General features: G+C 42.5%; 1 protein-coding gene across 4 annotated transcripts in view; it reads left to right on the top strand.

Moving 5' to 3' along the window:
- The window catches only part of SPAG16 (sperm associated antigen 16), a 624,134-nt gene that overhangs the window by 349,513 nt on the left and 255,532 nt on the right, over positions 1 to 19,089 (top strand). For all 4 annotated transcript variants that reach the window (XM_075000811.1, XM_075000810.1, XM_075000812.1 and 1 more), the window contains exon 12: positions 12,683 to 12,868. In XM_075000811.1, the coding sequence (XP_074856912.1) occupies positions 12,683 to 12,868 (186 nt within the window). The remainder of the gene's footprint in view (positions 1 to 12,682; positions 12,869 to 19,089) is intronic.

Below are 19,089 nucleotides of genomic sequence, written 5' to 3'. Positions count from 1 at the left end.
TCTAGCCCTGGCCAGAACTTTCAACCTGTCTGTTGTCTATCTTCTATCTTGGCGCATATTGCTTGATTTGGTTTCTTCCATTAGTTGCGATAGGAGATTTACAGGGATACCTTGGAAGTATCTGACACGATTCTCTGTACCTTGGGATTCAGAACAAACAAGCCAAGAACATAGGAGATACTCGGAACTATTTTTCCTGGATCCCTTTGGCAAAGAAGCCTGCGGCACAACTCCCCTACTCAGAGCAATGCAATCAGCAGGAGGTTTGCACCACTCTCTAAAGCATGTGTTGGCAGAAAAATCAATGTGTAAAATGAAGCAATAGCTTGGGCAGAGGCTTTTATGCATTAGGCCCAAACTCTTGAGTACACTATGTCCCCAAAAGTCATACTGGACCAAGTGCTGATATGAGCACATCAAAAAGCTGAGAAAAGGAAATGAATTCCAGGAATTATGTAGTCTAGAAACTGTCCAACAAAAAAGGAGAGGATCTACATAGAGATCTGGGAACAAACTCCCATGCTGTTGCTATGCTTTCTCAATGGCACTGCACCACAATTAGTGAGGCAGTGGATGCCTTCAGTAAAAAAAAGGGACAAACACCAGGACGTGATCTGAAATGCTCAGTGTGTATATATGGATACAAACTACTAACCAAAGGCTGCAGTCCAGAAAGGCTGTGCCTCTCAAAATCCATTACCCCAAACTTTACTGTGGAAGGCAAAATAACAGAAGTCACAAGAAAGGGGGAAAGGCCAATGATCTTGGAGGGTCTGTTTCCTTAAGGACAGGTCCTTCCAAAAAGCACACTTGAGTGAAACACTGTTGTCCTAAATTGAGACCTGGGGAGGCAAAGACTAGTGACAGTCTGACCAAATAGAGAAACCCGCCCCCCACAGCTGTGAAAAGCAAGAGCCTAGCCAAACACTTGAACAGTAAGGCTATTTCTAGATTAAAGGGGCTTTGTCAAAAAAAAATGGCTGTTTTGTTGATTAAAACCCACGGAGCATCCAGATTTCCAGGCATGTTTGGTCAACAGAAGGCAGCATTTTTGTAGACGGCTGTACCCCACTCACCAGGAGGAAGAACACTGCTGTCGACAGAGATCTGTTGACAAAATGCTGGTCTGGAAATTCCAGGGCTTCCATGACATCATACAACCCTGCATGCTGTGCTTCTGTGGGACTACTTTGCTGACAGAGCAGCCAGGCAGTCCGACCACTCTCTGTCCACAGGGTGGAGCGCTCTTTCGAGTTGCTGAGCAGTCTGGCAGCAATCTGTTAGAAGTTTTGTCGCAAGGTCTCTTCTGACACAAACTTCAGCCAACAAATCATAGAATCATATAACACTAGACTGGAAGGGACCCTAATCCTACCCCTGTAGTCTAGGCAGAGCTTAACTGCTGCATTGCCCTCGCTCACCACCCAGCATGCCTGAAAACTATTTGAGATAAGTGATAGCACAAAATCCTGTATATTTTTTTTGGAGGAATAAGATAATGTTATGATGACCTAGAGTACGTAAAATGAATTGGCTCTTGTAATCTATTTCCTTGTAGGCATTACACACCCATACAATTATCAGAGAATACAGAGACCAGAGGCTCGATTTGCTTGCTGACCAAATGAAATTTCTTCAATAATCTAATTTACAGTTCTCCCATCCCCCTGAAATCTTATATGTGCTATGTTTCAAACCTTACTGACAGTAGAGGCTTAACCTTTTAAAATTATAGTGGCCTTGTAACTATTCCCAATTAGTCTCCGCAGCTGAAGGACATTGTAGCATGAGGGGTATGACTGAACGAGCACAGGCTACATCAGTGTTTCTTAAACTTTTTGAGAACACAGAACACCAAACAATAATAATCTTTTGCAAAACACCTATGGAAATTTTCTTCAAAAAATTGTCATCAGACCAAAAATTGTCATCAGACCAGCAAAACAAAACAGCAACATATACAGAAAAAAAAAAGGAGAAATTTAATCAGGTATCATGGCAATGAAGAAGTAATATGATTGCTATGAAAAACTAGATACAGTCACCGTGTGATGTAAAAAAAGTGTCCAGAGGTTCATGGCCCACCTGCAAGTTGTACACAGAACACCCCTGTTCCAGGGAACATAGCTTAAGCAGCGCAGGGCAATATTGTCTTAAAGTGCAACAGCTCTTTAATGTAACCAGTCCTTTCACAGAGTACTTGTGTCCTGTGGAACTGGTGACGTGGCTCCCGATGAGAACATTCCCTTTCTATTGCTACAGCTTTCCTTTGACACCATATGCACTTATCCACCAGCTAGGGGTAGAGAGGAAACTAATTACGATGTCATTGAATAGATATATGCAAATATATTATGAAAAGTTAACTATTGTAAAGAGTGGCATGACAAATAAGTATAATTTCTGCTAGACATATAATGCATTATTAGTTTTGGAGAGAATTTCTAAAGGCTTCCAGAAGGCAGTTCTAATGTCACCGCTTTGTTAAAAACAGCAATAATTGCTGACTTGGTTGAGCCAGAAATACAAGAGCTGCTTTTTAGTGGTATTTTGATGCAAAGGCTATAAACAAAAATAGATAACTGACCTCTTCCATCCTTCCTCCTTCCCTCTAGAAACAAACAAGCTAATCTGTGTTTCATATCAGTGTATTCAACATACTTTTTGGCCTTTTAGATTTAAGATTGGCAACTAAGTGTTTGGAAGTAAATGAAAAGTGACACCAAGAGGTTAGTGGAAGCAATCAGTCACTGTCCAGCATAATCTTTTTAGCCTAATTCAGTTGACTTAGTTTTCTGAAAGACGGATTCTTCTTTTTCTTTCTTTTTTGTAACTGAGTGTAAGGGGTATTTAGCAAAGTCAAAGTGCACCCATTAAGAACCAACACTTGCCAAGCCTCAGACAGCAGTGCAGAGCATGGAAACAGCTGAGTGTATTTTGAACACCAGGTTCTGGCTGGCTAGCACTGTATTCCTCAGGAAAGGTGATTCTGGAGTGATCTGTTACTCCTGTGAGAAGGAGCAGAATGCCAGCCATCAGCCAGCAAGTGATTGTTGCTGTGTTACTGGATCTCAGCTGTCTCGTTTTATTAAATGTCAGTTTAGGCTTTAATTTGAATCTTTGAAATTTAATTCATTCTTGTCCCAGTTTTGATGACAAATTCAAAAGAGGAAGACCTTTTGCTGTGTTTCTGTCTTTTTTTTTGTGGCATCAGTAACCTGGAGAAATGACACATCGTGAAGGTTAATAAAATGGGTTGTTTCCTAGACTCATTTATTTTTGAAGAATGTCCTATTACAGTTATAGCGTGAAAGAGGTGTGCTGCAGACTCATTGAACAAGTAAAGGAAAGAGAGGGCAGGAAGAAATTGGGAGTGCATTGGAATAATAGATTTTTAAAATTATAATCCCCTATCGGTAATATGATTTAGAGAGCTGCAAAATTCAGGAACTCAGTCGTCATATTTTCAGCCTCAGTCTTAAATATAAAAGAAACTAAGCCCTCCATGATATGTGGCTGGTATTTATACCTAACACTGGTAACTGATCTGCAACTGCTAGGAGCAAATATCTCCAGTGGCTAGTGAGTGGACTTTAGGAGGGGAAGTCTCTGAGTTATTACAAAGACTTCTTTCCCAGGGTCAGGAAGGAATTGTTCCCCGGATCAGACTGACAGAGACTTGAGATGGGATGGGTGAATGTTGTCTTCATCTGAAGCATGGGGCACTTGTAGGTTTAAGATAGTGAACACAGTGGATACTCAGCAACGTGGTTGAGGATTTCAGTAACTCAGCCAAAGATGAGAGGTCTATTACGACAGTAGGTCAGTGAGATTATGTGCAAGAGGTCAGACTAGATCCTTCAGACCTAAAAGTCTATGGAGCTAACCTAGCTTAAGTTCTTAAGGAACTGCAGACAAATTAAACAATCCCTAGACTCCACTCCTTTTGTAGCTGAACTAGTCAGCCTCGTCCGCCGTTTCATGTGGAGAAATGTTTTTTTTTCTATAATTTAAAACTGAATTCCACCTTTCCCCCTATAACCAGCAGGCTATAAGTGCCCATCAAAAACAACAGCATATGTTAAGAAGCACAAGTAAAAAGAAAACCAAGGAAACCACTAACCTAACAATTGGTCATGCTCCATGGGAAGGTGCAGTGAATCTGGTCTGCAAAAGGAAGAAATTTCTTCCCTGCCATTTCCCTGGGGCTTTCCATATAGATTCATTGCAGGATTTTAATGCAACTAAAATAGTTTTTTTAGCATTAACCTAAGGGGTAAAGCTATTAATTTTTTTCACACTTGTTGGAAGCCTGCTCTGTCACAAGGGCTACGTCTACACGTGCACCCAACTTCGAAATAGCTTATTTTGATGTTGCGACATCGAAATAGGCTATTTCGATGAATAACGTCTACACGTCCTCCAGGGCTGGCAACGTCGATGTTCAACTTCGACGTTGCTCAGCCCAACATCGAAATAGGCACAGCGAGGGAACGTCTACACGCCAAAGTAGCACACATCGAAATAAGGGAGCCAGGCACAGCTGCAGACAGGGTCACGGGGCGGACTCAACAGCAAGTCGCTCCCTTAAAGGGCCCCTCCCAGACACACTTTCATTAAACAGTGCAAGATACACAGAGCCAACAAGTAGTTGCAGACCCTGTATATGCAGCACGGACCCCCAGCTGCAGCAGCAGCAGCCAGAAGCCCTGGGCTAAGGGCTGCTGCCCACGGTGACCACAGAGCCCCGCAAGGGCTGGAGAGAGAGTATCTCTCAACCCCCCAGCTGATGGCCGCCATGGAGGACCCCGCTATTTCGATGTTGCGGGACGCGGATCGTCTACACGTCCCTACTTCGATGTTGAACGTCGAAGTAGGGCGCTATTCCCATCCCCTCATGGGGTTAGCGACTTCGACGTCTCGCCGCCTAACGTCGATTTCAACTTCGAAATAGCGCCCAACACGTGTAGACGTGACGGGCGCTATTTCGAAGTTACTGCCGCTACTTCGAAGTAGCGTGCACGTGTAGACACAGCTAAGGAGTGGCACAAAAGTTCTGTAAATCCAGATTGAGAAAAATCATGTGCTTACAAAGTGCTAATAATTAACAGATACGTTATTTTTTCACCTTAGAATTGACTTACTGCATGTATGTTTTTGTTGTTATATCTCAAGTGTGATAATAAAATGGATAGTTTTGAAAAACAGTCTGAAAAATTTTAAATGGGTTAAGGTAGTGGCTGTCTTTATTTTATAAAATTAATGTAACAAATTTTTGTAACTCTCCTGAAATTGAACCTGATCTTAGGGTAGAAGATCAACCTAGGGGTAAGCTGAGTTCTCCAAATTACAACACTCGTGTCCATGGATGGAGAACTTCACTTGTCACCCACTGACTTAAAATACTTGGCTTCTTTCCACAACCTTTGAGGAGGTAGAAACTAATCCCAGAAATGAATGCCACATACTTTCCCACGTGTCTTACTAAAAGGGACTGCTGAGAGGTCTCTACAAGAAGTAATGCATAAACCTGCAGCAGCGGAGTTCCCTTGCTGCAAAACACATTGTGTTCCCATGCTACAAAACACAACCAAGGACCCTCAAAAAGGGCACCTTGTGAACCTTGCACACAAGGGCCTGGAATAATTGTTGTTTCTGCAGGAAAATGCTCACAAGTGAACTAGTGGCATGTGTGTTGACTTGTTTACATATGGGAATTAACACCACCTGGCAATGAAAAGGCAGGTAGGTCTTTTTGTGACTCATTGTTACCGTCTGACTGCAGACTCAGGAACATATTACAGAATGAGCTAGCTTTAAAAATGTGAACCAACTGAAAATTGTCAGCCATGAATGCTAGAAATCACACACATGCACAAAGGTAGAGTATAATATCAACGGTAGATTCCTGGCTGCAGAATCACAAAATGCCTGTGGTCCTAACTGAAGGGCTGCGTCTACACTGAGCCATAGTGCCAGCAGCTTGATGCAAATGGGTGGTCTTGAAATGTAAATTTGTGCTTAATGCAAATTAGCTACATTAATATGCAAATATCACACAAGTTTGCCCTGCTGGCATAAACAAGCAGTGTAGACGTGGTTCTGCTGGCAAAAACCCCTTTGTCAGCAGCCCCTTATCCCTGATTTTTTTCCAAGCTTAAGGGGCTGCCACAAGGGGTTTTTGCCAGCAGACCCACATCTACACTGCTTGTTTTCTGCCAGCAGCAGCTTCTGTTGGCAGGGTGAGCTCATGCAAATATGCAAATTAGTCACGTGGATTTGAAAATGAGTGGCCATTTGCATCTTCGAGAGCCCTCCTTTGCATCATGCTGCCAGCAGCACAGCTGAGGGTACATGCAGCCTAGGAGTGTAAGATTCGGTCAGTGAGGAGTAATAGACCTGTTTTCTAGGAAAAATGATGGAACCAAAGAGATAATGTATTTGTAATGTAGGACATCTATGTTGTCCTGGGTGTGCATGTGTAGACCTTTTTGGAGTGCAGGAATGGGAGGAAGCAAATGGGAGGATTGAACCACAATGAGTCTTTGGTGGGGAGGAAGAAAGAAGGAAAATCAAGTGTGGAGACCAGAAGTCAAAGTTAAGTACATAAGGATGGCAACGGCACGGCAATCAGTTTGTACGGTTATAGAGGCACTTAGCTCACTCCAAGAGGAAATAATTGTGTCCCTGTTGGGTGAATTGGAAGTACTAGTCCTTGATCACAAATCTCAAAGTATCTGTAGCTTGCATCTTTTAATTTAGAGAATGAGTGGGGGGAAAAGGGTTCATGAAGATTTGGCAGGAGTTAATGCTCTATTTCTAGCTTTAGAAGCTGAAACTGATAGTTCCAAAACTCTTTGTGATCTAATAATTTACAAAAATGTAGTTACAGAAAGGAAATGTAGACCTTAAAATGATGCAGGGAATTACAGCCTTAATGGAATCTGTACTGGAGATAAAATGTGAGGTACTAATCTTAATAAAGTGTATTTTATTTCTAATAAACCTTTGGTCCACCTAAAAGTCTCAGATAGAAGAAAAGTACTTAGATCAGCATAGGACTGTTATAGCTGAAAGTCATTTTCTTTCAGAGACCAAGAAAAAGTATGGCCTAATTTGTAGGAGTTGGCATGCAGAATTGTATGCACACATGTCCATATGTTTGAGCTGAAAGCAGAAATTGGAATTGTGTCCTGTAGCTATTCTCTGATCCCTTAGGTATGTGTATGGATGATAATTTATTAATCTAGTTTACAGTAAAAGACTAAAAACACCTGGAAACACAGACATTGGCAATAAGGCCACCAACATCTTCCTGCCTACTGTGGAATTCTGGGAAATTAGCCAGGAGGATCATAACTTACTTTCCCTGAGGAGGTGCTGCACGTGGAGATGCAAAATTCCGAGATCTCTGGCCAAATGCCCAGGCGAATATTCCTTGTCAGTCCCAAATCTGAGGATCAATACATTTGTGTCCTTATGAGGACTTATACAAAGTCCCACTGGCTACAGCAGGAGTCTTTCCATTGACTTCAGAATGCTTTGGATCAGGCCCATAAGCACAAATTCTGATATTCAGCATTTAACTTCATGTATAACCTAAATTGCTTTTTATGTCCTCTTAAGGTCCATTCCAGTTCCAGTGTTCTATGGTTCTATGAGTATTATGCATGCAACTATTCTAAATCTAGAATAGACAAGAGAACATGTGTCTGCTGGAGAGAACAGGCTGGAATTGAGCCTGACCTTAAATTAATAAGGCTCTGCCAGTAATCCAGGAAATGCAAATATTATTTACCACCTGTAAAGGAGAGCAGAGAAGGAAGAGAAAGCCTTCCATCTAATTAACCAAAACTCTTTCTCCTGTTAATAAATCTTGCATTTATGCAGTATGTAATGTAAATTACTGCTTATAATGGGGACAGTGTTATTTTAGCATTAATTTGGCATTTACAAGATATTTTTGCATTAAATAGTAACTACCTGTATATATTTCACCAAAAATATAAATAATACATGATAGATCCATGTGTACATGTACGTATAATATACAGATATACATTCACTATGGCTGTGTCTACACATGCCCCCTCCTCTTGGAGGGGGCATGTTAATGAGGCAGTTTGGAAGATTCTAATGAGGCACTGACATGAATATGCAGTGCTTCATTAGCATAATGGCAGCTGCACATGATTCAAAAGTGCCGCTTTTGGAATGCGTGCTGCCTGTGTAGATGGCAGGGGGAGGGGGGGCTTTTGAAAGGACCCCCTGACTTCGAAAGCCCCTTCTTCCTATGCATCTACACATGCCCCTTTTGGAGGGGGATGTGTAGACACAGTCTATAGGTATAATATGTTAGTTTATTAAGACATTAAAATCAGGCAAATATAAATATATTTGTTATGTCAAACCGATTTAGAGTGGTCATGCTTTTAAAAACTTTTCATTAGCTCTAGGGAGCAAAATGTTTTCTTATTGTCTGCAGAACGCACTTCATCTGTGAATACATGCCGCAGTTTGGTAAAACAAATTTGGAAAAATGTTAAACTTGACAGCTCCACGTCTAATGTGTGTGTAATTAGAATATTGTGATTTAGGAGCCTAACCTTAGCTTTTTTAAAAATTTGGTGCATGTATTTTCATGATCATTTATTTAAGTGCTGCCCAAATTTGCCAGTGTCATGACTTCAGAATGTATTTTCAGTAATGAGATGATGCTGGGTCTGAACAGATATTCCAAACAACACTGCACAACATGTGTGTCAACTGTGGGCTTTCGATCCCCAAAGGGTGTAACCCAATTGTCTTTTATGAAGTGACACTTAAGTAACACTAGATCAGGATCTGAACTTAACGTAGCAGGTGTTGGACCTTTACTTTGTACGTTCCTTGCACTTATGCTTCAGCAACATAAACTATCCCTTCATGGGACTCTTCCTTTAATATGCAGTATTTTTCTCTGCTACACACTCTGCCATCCCCCTTGTTATGGAAGGAAAAGTGGAATCTGTTTGCACTGCCAAAGAATGCCAGGATCCATTTAGACTACTTTCCTGTGCATACCTGTTTTCTGGGCAGCTTACATCATGTGTTAAACTCACATCCACAAGAGAGAATTTGGGCCAAAGAGCTTGTGTCATACAGCTTTGTTGGGACTGTGAATTTAGAAGTTGATAATAAAGCCTCATTGTGAATTGTGAGAGGTCATGATCTCTCAGGGCAGATCTACACTAGGAAAGAAAGTCAATTTCAGATACACAATTCTAGCTATACCATTAGCATAGCTAGAATCGACATATCAGCATCGACTTTCTTGCCTAGTGTAGTCTGGGCCTCTTTAGGCTTGCACCAGTGTCCCTCAATTCAGGCGATAATGTGGAGTACAGGGGTCGATGGCCAAGCTGAGAGAGGTCAGTTTAGTCATGTCTTAACAGATGTGGCAAAATCAAACCCTGGAAGATGAACTGTGGCTGTACCACATAATGCCAAATGAGTTTTAAGGTCTGTGCAATAAATGAGACATTTTTTTCAAGCTGTCTCAGTATGTGTGTATCTGCCAGATATTTATTGGAAAAAGGGGAGGAAGTAAAGATATAAGAAAGGCTGTTTTGATATAAGACACAGAAAACTGAGTATGTCAGTTGGCAATCAGTCTGAATCTGCTCCTAGGAATGATGTCCTGCTTTGATCCTTGAGGTCAACATTGTAGCTATTGGTCCTCACATTTTCATGTCCAAGTTGGGTGACCACCTGTCCCCTTTTAGCCTGGACTGTCCCTTTTCTTAGCTCCCTGGAGAGCGTCCCAACTTTTTTTTTTTTTTTTTTAAAAACAGACTAATAGTTCTGTATGTTGCAAAGCAGGGGTGTGAATTTTAACGAGACAGTGCTTCAAGCAGCAGGGACTGTGTGTTCAAAGATCTGGCTGGAGGAGGCAGGTGGGCTCTTTAAACAGATTGTTTGAACACGTTGTTGCTAGCAGCCCCCGGGGCAATGGGGGTTGGGGTGGTGTGCAGGAGCGGAAAAGAGTCTCAGCCAGAGAGCACTCTTTGCTCACACTGCCGGAGAAAGACAGAGGTTGTGTCTCAGATATTTCCTCCCACAAACACTGCTGGCAGGTAATAGGAGTGGGATGCTGGGGAGTTACACTTAATTTGCTAGCCCACAGACGTAACCCCCCTGCTTTGGGGAGGCTAAGCCCCTTCTCCATTCTTTCTGCCAGTGCCTTCCCTCAAAGGCCAGAGGCACTGCTCACAACCGTTCGAGAGGAGGTGGGAAAAGGTGAGGTGATGGGAGAATTGGGTGGAGTTAGGGAGATTGGCTGTCCCACTTTGCACTGGTGTTAATGGTTTAGAAGGGAAAGAATTCTTTTTGCAACATAATTATTTTGGAGTTTTACAGCTATCTGAAAACTGACCAACATTTTTAAAAAAAAAAAATCATGTGTTACTTTACTATTTGGTGCATGGTAAATTAGAAGCTGGAAGCGCTTTACCATAGATCCTGTTTATTTGACTTTTCAGTTAGAGTTGGCTTTCCAGCTAAGTGATTTCCATCAAGTTCTAGCATTTGTTTCGGGAGGGGTATTTGAACCATTAGACTGCAGCCCTTATCTTAATCTGGCCCTGCCCTGGGGAATGAAGGAACCAGATAGGCCAGGACTGCATATAGGGGTGGAAGGGATGGACCAAAGGCAGTGACTGAAAAGCAGGCACCATAATTTATTTAAACTCAGGGGAGGAGGTGTTAAAATTGGCCTAGTAGGTTTCATTGTCTCTTTATACTGCTACAAACATTTCAAATGGCTTACATTGTTCCAGAATCCAGCCCAGGGCTCCTCCCTGCTCCCAGTCTCCTGTCCCTGTTTCCTGTCCTTCTGCTCACACATCCAGCCCTGATTTCCAGCAGCTCACTCACATAGCCCTGTCTTTCCCAACATTCCCCCAGCCCCCTGCTCTGGCTCCTGCATTTCCCTTTGACGCTCAGTACCAGCCCCCACACTACCATCTGACACTCTGGAGGACAGCAAGATGAGGACAAGGCAGGCACTTCTATAGAACAATAGCCACTTAATTGTAGGTATATATTTTTAATTTTTACCTATTTTTGTTACCATAATTCAGTATATTGTATAGATGGTTGCTGAGTCAACTGAATCTTCTACTGAATGTTTGTCCTGCATAGTTCTAATGGATTGCCTTTGAACTCACTTAACTCCAACCAATTTTACCAGGTGTCCCGTATTTCACATAGGGTAACATGGCCACCCTATGTCAGAGGGGCTTATGGAAGGATGTCCTGAGTAGAAGGTCCTCAACTCTGGATAACATATCCTCCACAGGTCAAACAGTAATTTTAGTTTCCTGTGGGCTGTAAGACTTGGATCTAATTCAGCTGTTCAGTTTTGTGTGTGGGGGGTGTGACTATAGGGTGTTAAGTGATACAACAGGAGGTCATCCTGGATGATCTGGTGGCTGATCTGGCCTTTGACTCGGTTTCTACAACTGTTTTGTCAACATGAGTGAAATATGGGGAGTTGTACTTCAGACATTATTTGATTTAGTCATTGGTGGCATCAGATTTTGTGTGTGATCCACGGCATTGTTTTCTCAGAAAATAGAACACCAGATCGCTGGCTGATATAAATTGGAAAAATGCTGTTATCTTCAGTATCCCTATGCTCAGTTCTGACAAATGGTCTTAGTGAAGTTCTATTTTCACACACATTTATATAATATGTATTCAGGCTTTGGTATGTTGACTACTGTAATGAGACACTACTGATAGAGAAAAGAGAGAATTACAATGTTTGAATAATAATGTATAGGTTAAAAATTAGCAGGGATTTGGGGAAAAATAAAATTCTTCCCTTAATTTCTTTTATTCTCTTATGAAAGCAGTTTGACCTGAAATAACTATTACTGAACACCTGAAAAATGAATTAGAAATGAGTGAGATTTTTGAAATCCATGTCCACTGAAATGAAGTTATTTGAGCGTTTTTCTTTCAATGGCTGTGTTTACACGAGCAAGTTCTTTCAAAGAAGGGCTTTTTTTTTTTTTTGAAAGATCCCATGTAGCGTCTACACGCAAAAAGCATTCTTTCAAGAGTAAGTCAAAAGAACGTGGCGCTCCTTTTGAAATCACTCTTCCTTTCCCGTTTCAGGAAGAGTGCTCCCTTTCAAAAGCTGCTTTTGAAAGAAAATGTGCGTAGATGCTCCACAGGCCCTTTTTTTTTTCGAAATAGCTGTCCTCATGGGGCCTGATTTTTTTTTGATCACCAGCCCGTTCTTTCAGAAGAGTGGGGGCTGTGTGGATGCTCTCTTTCAAAAGAGCAGCTCACTCTCTTGATCCACTTTTTTGTGTGGAGACACACACTTTCGAAAAGTTCTTTTGCAAGAGGTCTTCCTGAAGGGCTTCTTTTGAAAGATCCCTGTAGTATAGATGTAACTAAAATGTCTTCATTAGTATACCCTAAAATGCCAGTTCCATCTGTATCATAAAATGGTGTAAAGACAGGACCCTGAGATCTTTTGGCACATAGTTTCTGTATTGTATTTAAAATGTAACTACAGGTGCCCATCTTGTACTCCTGTAGTGGCAAAGATGGTTTGCAGAAGGCCTCAACTTTATCTTAACCTCCAAGTTTGCTAATGATCACTCTCTTCTTTTTTCCTCATTAACAGTGGCACTACATTGGTCACTTCAAGTGGAGACACAACAGTACGGATATGGGATTTTGCAAAGGGTGAATGTATTCTAACTTTGGAAGGACACAGTCATGCAGTCTGGGGCTGCTCCTGGCACTCCTGTGGAGATTTTGTGGCTTCTGCTTCCATGGACAACACCAGCAAAATATGGGACATTAACAGGTACTGATAGAGAAAAGACCATTATAATGTTTGATTAATAATGTATAGGTTAAAAACTAGCAGGAATGTGGGGGAAAAATATATTGAGATCCCATTCCAGTAAAGCATCATGGTTGGCTTTCTCAACATGAGTAGTCCAAGGATACCAACATGTGCTTAAAAATGTATGCCCTTTGCTAGATGAAGGCTTTAGTAAGCCAAGAGGTAGGAAGCAGGTAATTTAGAGTATTTCAGAACAAGATTGTTTCATTCTGCATTTGTATTTCCTTGCTGTTTTTTCAAGGTCAATAGTTAGTGGGCTTTGAGCCAGAAACTTAAATGTATATTTTCTAGGCTTTGTTTTTGATGCATGACAACACCACAGTTTTTGAACTAAAACTAGATCAGTAAAAATATATTTCACTGTTTTCAGTTGTGTTGCAAGTGTGATTCCTGATTGATTAAAGGACACATGCCCTATATCCTTCATTTCCTTCTTTAGTCAAATTAGAGCTTACTGTATAAAAGACACATCCAAAAATACTCAAAAGTTTCTGCCTACAGCTCAACTAGTAATTCTTCTACTTTAAAGAGATGGCATTATATATTCCTTAATTTACAAATATGAATTCTTATCCCAACCTTATTTCCTTCAAGCCCCTTTCGCCCATATCTGGCTTTTGAACCAGACTGTTTTCTCTTCTGTGCTTCCTGGCCCCAGCTGAGGGTCGCTGAGAGCACAGAAGATACATTCTTCTGCTTTTGTTTTAAATGAGGCTTACCCTGCTGCAATTGCAGGGAAAGTCCAGCTCAGTCTCAGGTGGGAGCGTGCTTACTGTTGATGAAGTCTTCAGTCTGTAGCAAGTCTCTAAAGATCATCTGTGAACTGCAGTTTTTCAAACCCTTACTGTTTCCTCAGATTTGCACAGATTTTCACAGGGACTGCAAAAATGATATTGGGTTCACAAAGGCACCTTTCCTGCAAAATTTTAACTCTGTGCTCCAAAGCATGTGGGTACTAGATTACTTCAAAGAAAGTTTTTCCAGAGTGTTTAATCATGAGCAAAATGCTATTTCTCACTAGTCTTGGAAAGGGATGAACCATTATGACTGAAATAAATAATTTTGCAGTGGAAAACCCAGCTTTGAAATTTAAGACCAAGCCATTAAAGTTTAGCAAAGTGATTGTCAATCGAAAACAGGATTTTTATAATGGGAAGTGTTGGGCAACCCTAATAAGAGGCAGTTGTACCAATCTAACTACAGCAGCAGTCTTTCTGAAAGGAATTAATGGTTGCCATTAGGTTGACACTCCTCATTTTGTCATGCATTGATCACCTGTGCAGTTGCCTCTTCTCTTAACTTCTTGTAACTTGATTATCTTTCAGCGTAATTTAAAACATATTCGTGACCTCTAATGAATAGCACTAAGAATAGCTTTAATTTTATGTCTGAATGGTTTTAAATGTGCTTAGGGGTGGTTCTGTTTAGACATCTTCAAATATCTTCACCAAGGGAGCTTTTCTTGTCAGAAAAATTAACGCAAAGCTTTTCTACCAACCTTCACCTCCCACTCCTTCTAATTTGCAACTAGCCATTCTGTCTTCACTGTGTTTGATGTAATTTTGCACTGGGCAAGAGGTGAGGCACAGCTACCAATACAACGAAAAGTGAGCAGCACAGTCACAGGGTGAAAGACAATCACTACATAATTGCCAAAGTCTTAAGTAATGAGAGAGTGCAAATGGTTAGATAAATTAAAAGGGGGTAAAAACAGGGGTGCACTGTAGATCTGTCTGTCCCACGGAAGCTCATCACCTAATAAATGATTTAGTTAGTCTTCAGAGGGCTACATGACTGCTGTTTTGGTTTGTTACACCATACCTGCTCAGCATTAGAAGACTCAATGGTTATTAAATTAGGAAGCTTACCTGGAAATTTCACTGGTTGATTTTTTTTTCTGCGTTGTCACAATAGCCTTCATTCTTGCTTATTTCCTTTGATCATATCAAGTCCACAAAACAATGAGAGACTCCTGCCAGCTATTCTACTGAAGTTCAATTTCTCTGAATGATTTACTGTAGGAAAGATTTCCTGTATATACAGTATGTGCAAACTGAGTATAGACATTGGTGCTGGGCCCTGGGGCAAGATGGGAGGTCACCCTCAGCTCTACGCCGTGGAAGTGGCAGGGCCAAGGGCAGTCATCCCCCAGTGCCACCCAGACCACGGCGCAGCCACCCCACATTCCCTTATGGCATTTCAAAGGGGCTGGAACTCTGGGTTCCTTTGAAAGGCTGCCCGCCGCACCCCACATTGGTGGTCCTGGTTATACAAGATGTTCGGAAACACTGAGCCCACAAATAGACAAGTGTTTACTTTTCCCCACAGAAGACATAAAAAAATATTTTGCTGGTTGAATAAGATGCCTCAAGGTAGGTATAAAAGATCTGGAAGCCCCAGAACCTTAGATTGCATTTGGAAATGTTGACTTTAAAATGGTGCCCTGGGGCCATGCCACAAGCATCAGGGTTCTCTGGGCATGCTTTGTTATGTCACAAAAGGCAGCAGGACTTGATTGTGCACATTTTCTTAATAATTTGATTATGAATGTATTTGTGTTCCAGAAGCACGGCTAGACCCAGGCAGCACTTGGAGCCTCTGGTGCTAAGCAAAGCATATAGACAACACTCCGCCTTCCAAGCAGAACTCGCAGACAGGGCCGTCCCTCAGCACACACAGAGGATGCAGCTGTGTAGGGCACTGCTAAATTTGAGGCACCACTTTGCAGCTCGCATGCCCTGGCCTCTGCTCTACCTGCTGGATGCGACTGCCCAATTCCCCAGCCTCTGTCCACACCCCGCCCACTCTGCCTCCCACACCTAGATGTGCTCCTAGAATACAAATACATTCATAATCAACTAATGTATTTGTCTAGAAATGCTTCTGGAATACAAATGCATTCATAATCAATTCTCCATCCCCTCTGCCTCCTGATCCCAGTGTCTGAATCTCTCAGCCCACCCACGCCCTAGCCCCCTGGCCCCTTCTTCCATCTCCTGACTCACAGCACAGATTGCCTGCACCGTTCCCTCTCTCCTCTGTTGCCTCACCAGCCCCACAGTCCTGAGCGCAGCCCCCCATCTGCAGAGGTGCTGCCCTGCTCCCCAGCGGGGAGGGAGCATGCAGGTGTTCGGACTGCTTAGGGCACCTAACGTCATAAAGACAGCCCTGCCTGCAGAGCACAAAGTCCCTTCTAAAGATTACGTTGCTTCAGCTCTGACTATACATACAAATACATCATTCTCTGTGCAAACTTAATGGGTCTCTGGCACCACAGGGAGAAAACTTCTTACTGGCAACCAGAGATTCGCCTTGTGTAGAGGTTGCTGTTGGGGTTACCTAATCCCCTAGCTATGGTCAGGGGAAGTAAAGGTGATGCTATTGACCAAGCATCATTGATAGCCCCAACAACTCTGGCTGAGTGCAGAGTATTAATGAAAAAGAGGGTTACTGTTCTGCTTCGACTCCTGAGAGACTTGAGCTGGGGCCAGACGCCAGATGAAATGAATAGGAGGAGTGAATTTTTTGCTCCCTCTCTGATAGTGGCGTACATGCACATCGAGAACGTGATAAGGAGCCCAGGAGACAGGCTGGAGCGGCATTACTGTCTGTTCTATGGACTCCACAGTGCAGGTTTTGACAGGCCATATATCAGTAATCCATTAGATAAACAAGTGTTGCTCGGCCAGGAAGCCATCAAGCTGTTGACATAGTGGCATCAACGCAGGATAATCCAGCTGAACAGTTGTGGCAGAAGCACCCCCCTTTTACCCCCTCCCCGCCACACACACCCCATCACCACCCAAAACAACCACCTGCCTGCAAAAAAAATGTCATCCCCACTGGAAAAAGGTACCAGCACTCCTCTCACCCCATAGCATTGGAGGCACAGCTGTTTGGTGTTTCAGGATCTTTCCTCTTATGTTTTCATACATTTCAGTGTATCATATTTGAAATGGAACAGATTTCTCTGCATACAGGTTCCAAACTTCCACAGAGTAAACACAGATCCAGTAGCCCCTCGGCTGTCTCCACTCTCTGCTAGCATAGTCCAGGCTGAAACCAATGTATATAGGGTGTCCAAGTGTGCTGGTAGCTTAGTGTGGATGCTCTGACAAGTGTCAGATTTTACCTTGTAAGTGGGTTTAGCTTATTAGAAAAACTTCAATTGTGAGCCATCATATGGCTTGAAATAAAACCTTTTCTGATGTGCACTCCCAAGTGAAAATTGCCCAAGTACTGAACCAGATGGTGCCAAGTTCAATAGACATCAAAGAGAAGTCTGCTGTCTGTTCCTGACTTCTGCTTCCTATTACCAAAGCCTCCAACTCCTCTATTCTGACACTACGGGCACTTTCCATTTTCACTTGATTTTAGAAAATCTATATCACTTGCTGTTTGCAGCTCCCAATTCATCTTTCCTAAAAGAATGTACAGGCTGTGTTATTCCAAGCCAACAGCCACTTTCACATCCCTACCACCGAGCTGCTGCTTCCTCAGCTGCTACTCACCAGCAGATAACATGTAAAGATTTTATTGTTGGATGGGCTGAATGCAGGGCACAGTAAGCTCCACATATGGCCCTTTTACAGAAAGTGAAAAGTAAGCCAACCAACCTTGACAATAAGGGGATCTGAAGACAGTGGGATACCAGGAGGACACTCAAGAAAGAAAGTACAATGGGGGGCATCCTGATTCATACAGAGAAAGTCAGGCATTAGGTTAGTTATCATAAGAGCTTGTATGCAAACACAAGATGCCTGGGAAACAAGGAGGAAGAAGTGGAAGTTCTAGCATAGTCAAGGAAGTGTGATGTGATTGGAATAACAGATGTGATGGAGTAGGACAGGGAGAGGAGAAAAGGTGTAGGAGTTGCAATGTGTGTAAGAGAGCAGTATGATTGGTCAGAGCTCTGGTATGAAACTGGAAAAAAAAACACTGGTGGCAGTCTTTGGGTTGAGTTTAGAGGCAAGAGCAACAAAGACAATGCAGTCAGGGCATCTGCTATCGACCACCAGCCCATGAGTATGAGGTAGACACTCTCTTTGGACAAGTAACAGAAGGTTCCAGATCATAGGCTATGGTTCTCATAGGGACTTCAGTCAAGCTGACATCTGATGGGAGATGAATACAGCGGTGCAGAGACAAGTTTTAGATCAAATTATTTCCAACACCCGGTGCCAATGCAGGAGGTCATGCTCCTCTTGCCCTGCTCTTCACAAACAGGGAAAAATTGGTGTGGGAAGTAGAAGTTGGTGGCCATCTGGGCATTAGTGACCATGAGGCAGTTAAGTTCAGGATCCTGACCAAAGGAAGAAAGGAGACCTACCGAATATGGACCCTAGACCTGAGAAAAAGCAGATTTTTTGACTCCATCCAACTGATGGGCAGGATCCCCTGGAAGCTAATGTTGGGGGAAAGGAGAACAGGAGAGCTCGCTGTATTTTAAAGAAGCCATATGGAGGGACCAGGAGTGTACCATGCCAATGTGCAGAAAGAACATGAAGTATGGCAGGCAACCAGGCTGGCTTAGCAGAGAAAATGCTGGTGAGCTTAAACACAAAAAGAAAGCTCATAGGAAGTGGAAAGTTGGACATACGGATAGGGAGGAGTATAAAAATATCGTTCGAGCATACAGAGATGTAAACAGGAAGGGCAAAGTCCAAATGAAGTTGCAGCTAGCAAGGATTGTGAAGGATAACAAGAAGGATTTTTACAGGTATGTTAGCAATAAGAAGATCAGGGTAAGTGTTGGGACCCTTACTGAATAGGGAAGGCAAGTTAGTGACAGACCACATGGAAAAAATATTCAGTGCTTTTTGTCTTGGTCATCACAGACAAGGTCAGCTTCCAGGCTTCTGTCCTAGGCAACACAGAAGGGGGAGGAGGTGAGCAGCCTGCAGTGATGAAGGAGCAGGTTAAGGACTATTTAGAAAAGATGGGCATGAACAAGTCCATGGAGCCAGATCTAATGCAACAGGTGCTCAAGGTGTTGGTTGATGTGATTGCAAAGCCTTTGGTCATTTTCTTTGAAAACACATGGTGATGAGAATGGCTCTGGATGCTTGGGAAAAGACAAATGTTGTGCCAGTCTTTAAAAAATGGAAGAAGAAGGGTCTAGGGAACGACAGACTGCTCAGTTCCACTTCAGTCCCTGGAATCATGGAGCAGATCCTCAA

This window comes from Carettochelys insculpta, chromosome 8 (genome assembly GCF_033958435.1).
Source record: "Carettochelys insculpta isolate YL-2023 chromosome 8, ASM3395843v1, whole genome shotgun sequence".
Classification (NCBI taxonomy): Eukaryota; Metazoa; Chordata; order Testudines; family Carettochelyidae; genus Carettochelys; species Carettochelys insculpta.
Note: the sequence above shows the minus strand (reverse complement) of the source record. Positions and strands in the feature narration are given on the sequence as shown.